The 12870-nt window shown below is 27.6% G+C and overlaps 2 protein-coding genes across 3 annotated transcripts; one reads left to right on the top strand and one right to left on the bottom strand.

Annotated features, from left to right (window-relative positions):
• The first annotated feature begins 725 nt into the window (after positions 1-725).
• On the top strand, positions 726-4080 carry LOC8268060 (probable methyltransferase-like protein 23). Of its 2 annotated transcripts, XM_015726583.3 has the most exons (9): positions 726-1083; positions 1184-1288; positions 1394-1480; positions 1659-1709; positions 1798-1891; positions 1985-2069; positions 2173-2326; positions 2410-2465; positions 3834-4080. In XM_015726583.3, the coding sequence occupies exons 1-8, from the start codon at positions 970-972 to the stop codon at positions 2434-2436; spliced, it is 717 nt and encodes a 238-aa protein (XP_015582069.1). In that variant the 5' UTR covers positions 726-969; the 3' UTR covers positions 2437-2465; positions 3834-4080. The 2 variants fall into 2 exon arrangements, with proteins under 2 accessions (XP_015582069.1, XP_048231084.1); XM_048375127.1 differs by lacking the exon at positions 3834-4080 and having other exon boundaries at positions 1057-1083; positions 1387-1480; positions 2410-2649.
• Positions 2920-4389, bottom strand: LOC8268089 (peroxidase 64). The gene is made up of 4 exons (XM_002531089.4): positions 4080-4389; positions 3811-3999; positions 3568-3730; positions 2920-3494 (listed from the first exon to the last, which is right to left on the bottom strand). Exons 1-4 carry the CDS (start codon positions 4284-4286, stop codon positions 3100-3102), a joined length of 954 nt encoding a protein of 317 aa, XP_002531135.1. The 5' UTR covers positions 4287-4389; the 3' UTR covers positions 2920-3099.
• Between the last annotated feature and the right edge of the window lie 8481 nt (positions 4390-12870).

The following is a 12870-nucleotide window of genomic DNA, read 5'->3' as shown; positions in this document are numbered from 1 at the left end:
GTGCTGAATAATTAGATAGGCTGAATCTTTATCATTGTCAACAAATAAACTTAAAACTTATATTTTAAAAACCATTTAAGCCCAAAATTCGATGAAGTCAGTAAGTGTATTTTGCAATCCTCCTTAAAGAAAATGGATTGAATATATGTTGCTAATATTCAACTCTTCTGAAAATGGATGGGAGGGGTGGTCATGTCAGAAGAGAAATAATGAATATGGTGAGGGTGGATGATAGTGAGAGGAGAGTTCTATTTTTTTTTCTAATTTAAAAATAATAATTAAGTTAATATAATTTAATAAGAGTGAGTTACTCACCTCAAATTTATCTAATTTTTAGATTTTAAAAATTTAAATTTATCTATCTAAAAAGTTAAAATTCAATTAATTTAACTATTTGACATAAATTTTAATTAGTAAATTAATTCTTTATTTATTTTTTAAATACAAATTAGTTTATTAAATAAATTTAATTTTAAATAATATTTAAGATATAATTCAAATCGTAAGAGCATTTTCAAAAAAAAAAAAAAGAGGTTTTAAGTTTATATTTTCTATTAGATACTAAATTTTTTTTTATCTTTATTGACTGTCTTTTTAGATATTCTCCATGGGAGAATGTATATAAAAAAATAGCAGTAACAACCTAAACATTTTTCTTAAGAAGTTATAATTAATAAATAAATAAAAGTCAAAAATAAAAACAATTGAGCCCCTAATCTTTATTTGGTGTCAATTAAGCCCTTCTGTTGATGGGTTAATATTTCCGTCGTGAACACTGGCCTCCGCTCTTTTTTCTAGAGCGCCAAAATAAACCGCTCTTTGTTCTTCACCTCACGTTCTTCTCACGTGAGACTCTGCCACTCTCTAAACTCACTGTAATTCAACAAAGTTCAATGCAAATTGCAGTTACCTTTCTTCTTTTCCAATTTACAACGAAACAAATTCAATTGAAAACTTGAGCAGGGTGGAATGAAAGGCAAAGACGACGACGAAGAACCATCGCACCGAAATATGTCGACGGTATCTCATCATGTTTTTGGTGACGGCCTGGAAAAACCAGCTTTCTCCGTCTCTACAATTGAGGTGCTCTTTCTTTTAATTTCTTTTTCAAACTAAAAATTAACAGTGATATATATAAATTATAATAGTGACGATGATTATTATTATTATTAATTTTGAACAGAATATGAAGGAAGAGTACGGGCTATTTGTGTGGCCTTGTAGCGTAATTCTTGCCGAGTACATTTGGCAACAAAGAGAGCGATTTTCTGGTGCTGATGTCGTTGAGGTATTCCCAATTTCAAGAACTCATTTTCTTCAATTCGAAAAATCCGAATTTTTCTTTTCTTTTACTACTTATTGTTGTTTATATAATTAACTGTTTAGCTTGCAGCTCGGAGCTGGGACTTCTTTGCCTGGATTGGCTGCTGCTAAGTTGGGCTCTCATGTCACTCTCACTGATGACTCTAATAGCCTTGAGGTTTCAGTAATTTTTATTGTGTTTTGTTTTGGTATTAAACGGCATGTAGTTTGCTTTGTTTTAGATGATGTTTGTTTGAATGCAATCTGTCGTTTGGATGGATGATTATTATTTTGTAATTTGTCTTCTGTGAAACGACAGTAGTTTTAATATTTTGTTTTTGTTTCTGTACTGACAGGTGCTGGACAACATCAGAAAAGTGTGTTACCTGAATAAGCTTAAGTGTAAAGTAAAACCGCGATGCTGATATTGCTGGTTTTTCATATTTGGTCTTGACATTTCATTATCAGGAAATTTTTGTTCCTTTTAACATGTAGGTACTGGGACTAACATGGGGAATTTGGAATATATCTATATTTGATTTGAAGCCGAATATCATTCTTGGTGCTGATGTACTTTATGAATCCAGCGGTAAATTTAATTTCTGTATAGCTTTTTCACCAACCCTTTTATTTAATCCAACTCACTTCAGTTGAAAAATCAGTTGCCTTTTCTGTGTGTAAGCGTTTGATGACCTCTTTGCCACTGTGACATTCCTGCTCCAGAAATCTCCAGGTTCTGTCTTCATCACAACTTATCATAACCGAAGGTACTTGTTCATCTGTTTTCTGATCTAATATTATTGTATAGCATGTGTATTCTCTTTGTCATGTAATCTTTATTAGCTTTTTGGCTGTTGTAATGATGTGCAGTGGACACCATCTTATTGAATTCTTGATGGTGAAGTGGGGTTTAAAATGTGTGAAGCTTCTTGATGGATTTTCTTTCATGCCATCCCACAAGGCTTCTGGGTTAAGTGGCAACATTCAACTGGCAGAGATCATGTTAAACAATGAGCAGACTAATGTAAGCAATAGCTTGGTTTAACACCTTGGAAGTCCTGGTCAAGCAGTCTCTCTGATCGCATCTTTTGCTTCTCACTGTCACAGGAGAGTAACATTGCCAAGGCAAGGTGATTGCTTTGGACATTCAAGTTATTGCAAGGGTAAATTTCATTAGTTATGCTTAGTTTTGATTTCTTCGATTTTATGCCCAATAAATGAAATTTGATTACCAAAAGTAGACTTCAACTGTAAGTGATGCTATCTTTAGAGACTGGCTGAGTTAGCAATTCTGTCATTTGTTAGAGAATTTTGCTAATTTATGAATGGAACACTTGTGTGGATTTCTGTGTTGGAAGTGTTGCTAAATTCTGTTTTGTATTCACGAGCTATTTATGCTAGAGTAGTAAAGGGTTAGCTTGTTAACAGTATTTGGATTAATGACATATTAGGATTGGTAGAGTAGATGGACTAAATACCTGCTTATCTACCAATTCCTGTGTCCAGGTGTAACTTTTAGGTACAAGGAGTGGTTGCTTGTTTATATGTACCAACCAAATTTTGCCTTGTTGCATTGATTTATTGATTTTAGTGCATGCCATGCTCCTTAGTCCAATATGAAACACTATGCAATAGAACACTATGCATCAATTTTATTTCAATTTCATACAAAATACTTGTCCATTATCGCTATTTTGGATTGAGGTTTCTTGTGTTCCTATCCAACGAAAGAATTATGTTTGATCGATCATTCATCTCTCATGGTTTAGAATTGACTAGAACTAAGCTGAGAGATCCTTAATTTACCACCCTACAGTCCTTCCTAACCTCCTGGCCACCTGTGATGCTGCTCATTCTGATCATAGATTTGACAAATGCCTCTGAGAAAGTATCTTTGGAGGTAGCAAACTTGGAAACTAAATCTTTAGTCCCTGTACTTGTGAGAAGAGCTTGGTCTGAAGAGAACAGGCTTTTTCCTTGGAGGATCAACTTGAAATACGTGTTATCAAAAGTCGTTGAGGAAGGGTCCATGGGGGCACCGGCATTCTTCGCCTTATTGTTTTTAGGGCAAATACTTTTTAACCTTGCTGCGAATGAGGGATTCATAGTTGGGTCTATGTCGTGAGTGGCATTAAAATTGTGGATTCTGTTCCGGAAGGACGAACAGTGGGAAAAACCTAGAGTGTGCCCACCTGCATATTGGTTATTTATAACATTATCATCTTGTTGTAATTGGTGAGGAGATACAAGCAACCCTTTGTTTACCTGAAAGAGCCACTAGATCATCCATGGACAGGCCTCTTTGGGAGAAGCTTTGTTGCAGCTGAGAGATGTTAAAAGTTGGAGCTGGCAATTGTATTGTTTCACTTGCCTTTGATGTTCTCCCGTCCTTTCTTCCCTTAGGCACATCCCATGTTGGTCCTCCAGACTACAGGAAGAATTTAGAATCAGAAGAAATTTTAACGAATATAAGAAGAATGTATTTACTAGCTTGTTCTGTTGTCTTACAAGTGCAACTGCATCTCTTGCAGCTAAAGCCAGAATATCAGCACAAGAAACTACACCAGGACACGAAGCTTCAACTTCTTTCTTTGCATTGTCAATGACATAAAAGGCATGTAGTGAAACATTAGGTGGACCGTCTTTCTCTGCCTTATTGCTGCCTTTTGAATTTAACAGCACTGAAGCATCACAGCCCTTAGAAACAAACAGACAACAAGCAGTAAGTTGGAGATATAAGTGATCTAAGAAAACAAGTATGCTGTTTCATTTCCTACCCTTATGAAACAATCATGGAAATGCATCCTAAGTAGAGCTGCAGGAACTGTTTTGTCTCTTGCCATTGCATCCCTGACAGCATCTGTAACAATAGTGTCGACATCAGGACATGTTTTTTCATAGTAATTCAAACTCAGCCCATTTCCTGGTGAAAGTGCTGAAGCCATGAGAATTGAGCTCAAGAGCAATGCAAGAATAGAAGCCATGTCGAGGTTTTTTTTCTCAACTCTCAAGCTTTGTTATACATGAGAATTAAAGAAGCTAATAAGGCTATTTATAGGTTAGACTTGAAAGAGAATGGAGGCAAGAGTTGTTAGCCCCAGAAGATGATTAGCTAAGGAAATTCGGGATCTAAATAATGTAGTACGTTTTAAGCATCTTTTTTGGACGTCCTTGTCACTTGTGTCTTGATCCCTACTGTCTAGAGAACTCTTAAAAGTTGATCTGGATTGCTTTAATCTTTCTGTTCTCTATTATAAAATATTAGAAGAGTGGTTAAATGATTAATGATAAAACTATAACATGTAGAGCAATGCAGTCATTACCACTTGCCCAGATTATAGTGCATTAAGGTTATATGTTTAAAACATGCTAAATTAGGTGGGAAGTGACAGACTGATGAATGTCAGGGGGAGGGGAAGTAATTTAATTAGTTAGGGTTAAGCAATCAAAGTAGTTATTAGACTAGAGCCAAAGCTTGTGTTTGAAGTGTCTAAAAGCTTCAAAGAATTAGTTATAATGGTGGGGACTTGGTTGACAATGGAATGGTTGTAACCCTGCAGGCTTTTTGTGCCAGGGACTTGTTGATTTAGAGACATGGTTAACTAATCTTAACAAAACCCAACAACCATGTCGAAACTTTAAGACTAATACATTATTAACTAATTCAAAAAAAGAAAACTATTAGAAAAATAATCAACTAGAATGTTATTATTTCTTGCATGAGCATTTTCAGGCTGCAAGTACTTTTAGTACAGTGTTGTCTGCATCAGCATCACTATTACAAGTAAAAATGACATTTAAAGAGTTAAAATTTGTGATTTTGAGTGGATATTCCAGTGAGATGAATATGCATCAGTACAGTGTTGTTGTTGTTGTTGCATCAGTGAATGTACTGCTGATTTTGGTTTGGTACTTGTTGCTGCAGTAAAACCTTCTTCTTCTTTTTTTTTTCTTCTGGTGGGTTGAAAACTTTAAAGAGTGTGAGATGTTTATTTATAAAAAATTATGTTTAAAAAAAAAAAAAATAAATGACAACAAAAAATAAAAATTTTATGGTTACTTGTAATATTTTCTTAAAATAAAAATAGAAAATAATTTTTCATATTTTTAAAATTATAATTGAACTTTGGAAACTTTGAGTAACAAGTTATTTTTTTATTCTTTTTATATAAGAAATTACTTATTTTCAAATTCATTAATTCCAAGTTTATTTTTTAAATCTAAAATATTATCTAAATAGAAAATAATATTTTTTAGAGTGGCAAGTAAACATATTCAACAAATTTTATAATTTTCTATGGAAATGAGGATTTTCTATTTTTTAATTTTTTAAACAGCTAAAAATAAAAAAATAGAAAAATTTTCTACAAATTAAAAAACAACTGAACTGAGACAAATATTTACTACCAATTTATTAGTTCTAATGTGGTGCAATGGTTTTGATTAGTGTTAATTATGTAATAATGAATGCTTATGCTGTGGATGATTGAACCTTAATTAGTCAATACCATAATCATTTTTTTCCACAACTTACTGGTGTCCTATTTGGACCAATCCAACTGCCTTTTAATTGAATCTAATTGGTATAAGGGGATTGATGCAAGAACATAGAGAGGGCATTCTTGTAATTTTAATATAGATAGATAAGGAAGTAGGATCTCTCTTCTTCTCAATTCCTTAATTTTACTTTTTACATAATCTCTTTTTCATAATCTGAGTTTAGGGCTTTGGAGTGTGATTACTGGAGTCTGGCCTCCCACTTCCACCGCCTCCTCCTCTCTTAGTTATTTTCTGATACGTAGTTTTGTACAGAGAACTTATTTTAGGTAATTACTATTTGCCTCAGTGTTTTTCTATATTATATTACTTCCATCAATAACATTTAAAAAATATTTTTTTTCATCCTTTTAATAGTTTTATACTAAAAAATTCTTCCGTCGTCAGAGAATAGTTTGTTAAATTTGATTTTATACTATTTGCCATCAGATTATGAGATAAATAGTACAAAATCAAACTTAATTAACGGTTATTTCAATAGAAATTTTGACGGAAAGGATTTTAGTATAAAATTATAAAAGAGGAGAATGAAAAAATATATATTTTAAATGTTAGAATGTAACTAGTATAATATGGCAAAACTATGAGTCAAACAGTAATTATCTCAAGTTTTTTAATGTTATGTTTGGTTGAAATCCATTAAAATATTTGTTCAATCTGAGAAAAATATATAAGAAACAAAGTAAAATAAAAATGATAAAGTTAAAGGAGATATTTTTGCATTATAGAATATATTGATAAATTAATGTGGAATTCATTTATAAATTATATTTATTTAATTAAAGTTTAATTTAACTAGAACCAATTTCATATAAATTTAAATATATAAAATTTTAAATTAACTTTCACATTATTCAAAGCACATAAATATAAATATAAACTTTAGATTTATAAATTAATTCTATAAATTTTATAGATTTTAACTAAATACAATGTAAAAATTTCTATATTTATGAGAGATAATGAAATAAAACACATAAATATATAAAGAGAGAGAGAGAGAGAGAGTAGAGTTGAAACTGTTTATCTTTCATAATTGCATTATTGACAACATTAGTAATTATTAAGTCTATAATAAGGCATTTTTTTAGAGAAATTTTTATGTAGATTTAGTCTACCAAGTTATTTGTAGACTAAATTAATTGTATGGTGGCATATGGTTTCATTTATTAATTATTGCATTTTCATTGGTTGGTTTATCTATTACCATTAATAATTCATGATTAAGATTCAACCAATAAAAATGAAACAATTAATAAATAAAGCTATATATCACCATGTAATTAATTTAATCTACGGATAACGTGATAGCCTGAGTTTACCTACAAATTTCTTTTTTTTTTTTTTCATAATAATTCAAGCTAAGTGCATTTCCTGATGAAATACTGAAAAATTAAGACTCAAGTTCAGAACCGACAAAGAAATAGTGGAAGGTTGTAGTGAGTTTTGTTTTTACATGGGAAATGAACAAGCTAACAAGGATTTTTATAGATTGATTAATATAAGCTACAAAAAGATAAAAACATGAACTAGTCAAGCATTGTAATACCACCTAGTATACCTTTTATATAAGAATACTTGACTCATAGCTCATATTTTGGGAGGATTTCTTTCACTTCGCCCTAAATCTGATACTATGATGGTAGGATCGGATCTCTATCTCAAATTAAGTTACAGCTCATGATAATAATATGAATGTTGTACTTAGTTTCATTTTGGTCATAAATTTTTTATTTATTTTATTTCAGTCATTTAATTTTAATTTTAATTATAATTTAATCATAATGCCAATAAAAAACTGACATGTCACATTTTTCTTTTTTAACTACTCTTTTTTTATTGGTTGTTTTTGTCACATGTCAGTTTTTCATTTGCAAAGTGACTAAACTAAAACGAAACAAATTAAAATTTTATAATTAAAATAAAACTAAATTTAAAATTTTTAATGACCATTTATATCATTATTCTACTATATTTCTTTTGATTGAACATTTTGAAATGTAGGAAAGTATGAAAGTTATTTTCATTTTTTCTCTTTTATTGATAATTTTTTTTTAAAAAGACTACTAGCCACCTCTTGTCTTTTCTATTAATAAAAAAAGTATACAAGACAATACTTTGTCACTCTTGTTCTTTGCTTGCACGTGTAAAGGCCTCTCAGAAGTATAAATATTATAAGTGCAAAGTTGCTTTAATTCTTTGTCTTTTATAAGTGTATATAGTTAAGGCCGACATCATGGGTAATAATCACCAAATGGCTCGCAATTCTTGATGAAATCATGCATGCATGGAATGATTATTTATTTATTTACATTCAAGTTGGTTAGACATGACCCTGTTTAAAATGGCATCACATAATTCACAATTGCTAATGTTTAAATGAAATTAAATCACAAAAAAGTTCCATTTAATATCAAATTAAACTTAAAATATAGGAGTTATATTAATGATCACTTAACTTTATACTAAGTTTCCTTTTAGTTATATATCATTTCCTGTTTCATTACAATCATTTAATTTTAAGTTAGATAGCAGATTAATCACTTATCTAAAATTTAGTGGTTCAGTTCGCTAGAATAATAATATGTCTAAAACATTCAATATTAAACTAACACGTGTTTTAAAAAATTGATAAGTCACTATCATATCACAAAACTATTATTTTAACTCAAAATTAAAACCAGTTTTAGGCTTGAGAAATTTTTTTGGCTTTGATAATAAATATTGGTTGTTGTTTATTTTTTTCATTTTATCTTTTATAAGTGTATATAGTGGTTATGGTCCTCAGGTCACACGTATGGTTTTATTCTAAACTGACATTCTATCATTAGTTAGAAAATATAAAAAAAATTAAAAGGCTCTATGCTAAATACATGTTGATCTGGGAAGCTGGCTATATGCTTCTAGAGAGCAATTAATTGCTATGAATTCAGGTATGCTTCTGCATATATATTAATTTATTAATTCTTAGTAATTATACATGATCGTCTTTGAGTTTATTAGTGATAGTTTTCACCCTAAAGTTTTAACTTAAATATCTAACCACCAAATTAGTAGTATTTTTGCACTTGTTTATAATATTTTTGGACTTGTTTATGTTTAAGCTATCGTTTCCTTTATGATGCCAGTCCATCGAAATCAATTTTTGAGAATTGAAATTCAGTGCTTCGCTTCAAAGCTTCAACATTAGAGATTTCATTTTATAGTATTAGTGATTCTATATTATAAATTTATGAAATTTTTAGAATTTCTTTTTTATGAATAAATCACCAATATCTTAAACAAGTGATCAATATATTATCCAACTTAAAATTAAAAAAGTATAATAAAACAAAAAAAATACGTGACCAAAATAAAAATTAGTATAAGTTAAACGAGAATTGGTATAATTATCCCTTAAAATATGAGTAAGGGTGATCTTTAACTCTTATGCTAATACCTAATTTTAATCATGTAAGTGTAATTTTATTCTTGTTGCTTTTTATACTTTACCAACTAATATAATTATTACTATTATAACAACGAGGACGATAATGAAATATTAATCTAACATTATTTTTAATAATAAAATCATATGAATTATTGATGTATTTCTAAAAAAGGCATAATAAATTTATTTTAATCTTTTTCATTCTTAATAAAACTAACGATATATATTCAATTTTATTCATCGTATATTGACTGTTGCTTGCTCAATCAATTAATGAATTATAATAATATTTGTTTATATTAAATAAAATTATAGCTTCTTAACTGCAAAAGCATCTAATTATATGATTTTTATTTTTTTTAAAAAAAAAATTATTCCCCTAATCAATGCCTCTTATTCCATAAATATATCAATTATTATGATCTGGTGGGTTTATCACTATGCAAAGTTAGATTCAATCTACATGCTTTTAATTAGGTGAAATAATCCATCAATAATTGATAAAAGGAAGCAAATCAAAGTTGTCATTAGATTAGTCAAAAGCTTGTGTTCTAAGTATGTGCTGCTCTATAATTACTTATGTGACAATAAGGAAAAGTTGCAGACAGAATTAACAAATTTTAGCAAACATAATAATAATACAACTGCCCTTTCTGTTCCTGCATCATTCTTTTTTATCTAATTATATACAAATTGAATCTATAAAATAAATGTATTAAAAAATCCATCTATATTACCAACTGCCCTTTATGCTGTGATTTACTCTTTATTTTATCAAATTTCTCACCTTTCCTCTTGAAATTAATGATAAATAAAATTTAATTCAAAAAATATTTTTAATTCGATATAATATTTTATTTAGTGGAGCAAACAGTCAATAAGTCCAATTCAAGCTTTAATAATAAAATGCCCAATTTGAGTTTGAATTAGGAAAACTAACAAAAATATCTATATTTATTTTATCAAATTAATGGTGTTAAATTTTTGTTCTTTTCATTTTTATCGCGTTGAAATATCAAAAAATATAGTTTTTAATATTTTTTTTTTCAAACTTACAGTTTTAGTTATTTTTTAATTTTTATAAAACAATCAAAAAATAGCTGGAAAATAATTACACCATATTAAAATGATGTTTTTTTTATTAATTTTAGAATTTTTTTAAAATTATTTCAACTCAATTCGATTAGATTAGACTATAATTTGAACCCATTTTAGCAAATGAAAGGTAAATAAATGTCTATTTCAAGCTCATATATCTATAGTAGTTTGATTTAGGCTCATTGAAATCAAATCAATTAATATGAATTGCACTTAAAAAGAAAAAAACTAATTTCTCTTGTTGGTTGATTAAATAAGAAAATTATAAAATATTTTATAATATCTATAAAATTAAATATAATTAGAGTTCGATTACGATAATTCAAAATCTTGAAAAAAAAACTCCGGTAAAACATGTGTTAATATTTTATTTTTACCGTCCCTCTATATTTGTTTCCTTATCTTTTTTCTCTATTTCTTATTTTTTTTATTTTTTTATTTTCTCCCCTTATTTATTTCTTCTTCTTTCATATTATTTTTTTTGAACTTATCAAAAATTAGCTGGACATTAAAATTTTAAAAAGTACCAAAAGTTAGTTTATAAAGATTTAGACATTAAAATAAAATCTATACAATGAAATTAAATTACAAATATTTTTAAAAATAAATTAAACTCTAGCAACATATTATCGGCAGATTTTAAAAAATAAAATTAGAACACTTTTGTTAATTTAGCGACGATTTTATATATAGAATAGTTCTATAGGATTTTGTTTTCTAATTTTTAAAATATCTCATATTTCAATATATCAATGTTATATATACATTTTGACGAGCTCAATTGATTGAATGTGGTTGAATTTTTTTTTTCTCTTCGTCATTCTCGTAGAAGAAGAATTCAATATTTATATAATGGAGGACCATAAAACTCCTATAAAAGAAGAACTCAGTACCTTATAATAGAATATCATAAAGCTCTTAAACAAATACTAATATTTATTTATTAAAATTAATTAATAAAAAATAGACTACTACCGATCTAAAAGTAATCGGTAGTGAGCCAAAAAATGAAATTTTGATAAAAATATTTAAAAAAATAGAAAAGATAGTTAAAATTTATGGTGCTTCCACATTAGTATATACTAGTCATTTACTCGTGCGTTTTATAACCATTATTATCACATCAATTATAAAATTAAGTTTATAGATACAATTTAATGAATATTTAATATTTAATATTAATTTATAATATTTTAAAAAATAACAAAAAACTAACTATTTTTTAAATGTCCTTAATTTCTTTTTAAAATTTTAAAATTTTATTAATGTAATAATATAAAAATATTTCAAAAATATTTCTTAATTAATTCTAATATTATAAATTAATGCTATCAATATAATTGATATTATTATTTTTAAAATTATAAATTATTATATAACTAAAGATATTAAATTAGTGAATATAATATTTAAGAATATTATTTTCTATAATTAGAATCATTATCTAATTAAAAAACTAATATATTAGTTAATATAATATTAAAAGATAATTAATATGATATTTTTTAAAATAATCATTATCTAATTAGAAAACTAATCATTATCTAATTAAGAAATTAATTTATTATTAATATATTATCTCTTAAGATTAGAATTAGTGTTGAATTAAGAATGTAACTTATTAATCAATAAATTAATAGAGAAATCAGAAAATTACATATAAGTTTGAATCTCATGTGTCAAAATAAATATATATGTCAAAATAAAAATTATATGTTGTTAAAAATTAAGCATACATATAAAAAAGATTTTAAATTTCAGAAATTAATATATATATAGTGATAGGTCCAAATTATATATAGATATTTAGGATATTTTAGAGCTTTAATAATATGATTTATATATATAATATAGTGAAAATATGTGTTTTTACCTCACTTAAGGTTAGTTGTCTATTGTCAGGTAATATTAGCCAAGAGAGAAAAATATGGAGCTAAATACTCAACAAGAAGCTTAATTAGATATGTTCGTGTCAAGGTCCAAGATTGAGACTCATGGACTGCTATTTGCAAGGTCTGCCAAAAATTACAAAGTCCAAGTGACATTTTAGTCATTTTATATAATTATTAGTATTTAAATTAAGAGTTATTTAAAAGATGGTATTTAATGGAGATAAAGATACATATATTCTTATTCATCAGATAGACTTATATTGGTATATTTATCTCTAGGGATACCTATTTAGAGGAGGACTCTTCTCTATATATATCTATACAAATCTAGTTGTAAAAGAAGGAGGAGAGCTCTCTCCTATATGCTCTCTACATTTGTCCACTATTATTTTCTCTACAGTTTTTCCATAAACACTTTAGTTTAGTTTTCATTCCTCTTTTTAAGATTTAGTGAGCTTTTCAAGAAATGGAGAGTGATGATCAATTATTTTCGTACTTGAAGAAATTCTAGATCTAGAATGAGCTTTTACTTTATTGTTTTATATTTTTTTATTTAATACCATGATTATTGGGTTAAATATGTTAAACTAG

The sequence above is a fragment of the Ricinus communis genome, chromosome 5 (assembly GCF_019578655.1).
Source record: "Ricinus communis isolate WT05 ecotype wild-type chromosome 5, ASM1957865v1, whole genome shotgun sequence".
Taxonomy (NCBI): domain Eukaryota; kingdom Viridiplantae; phylum Streptophyta; class Magnoliopsida; order Malpighiales; family Euphorbiaceae; genus Ricinus; species Ricinus communis.
This window is presented reverse-complemented; position numbering and strand designations above follow the sequence as displayed.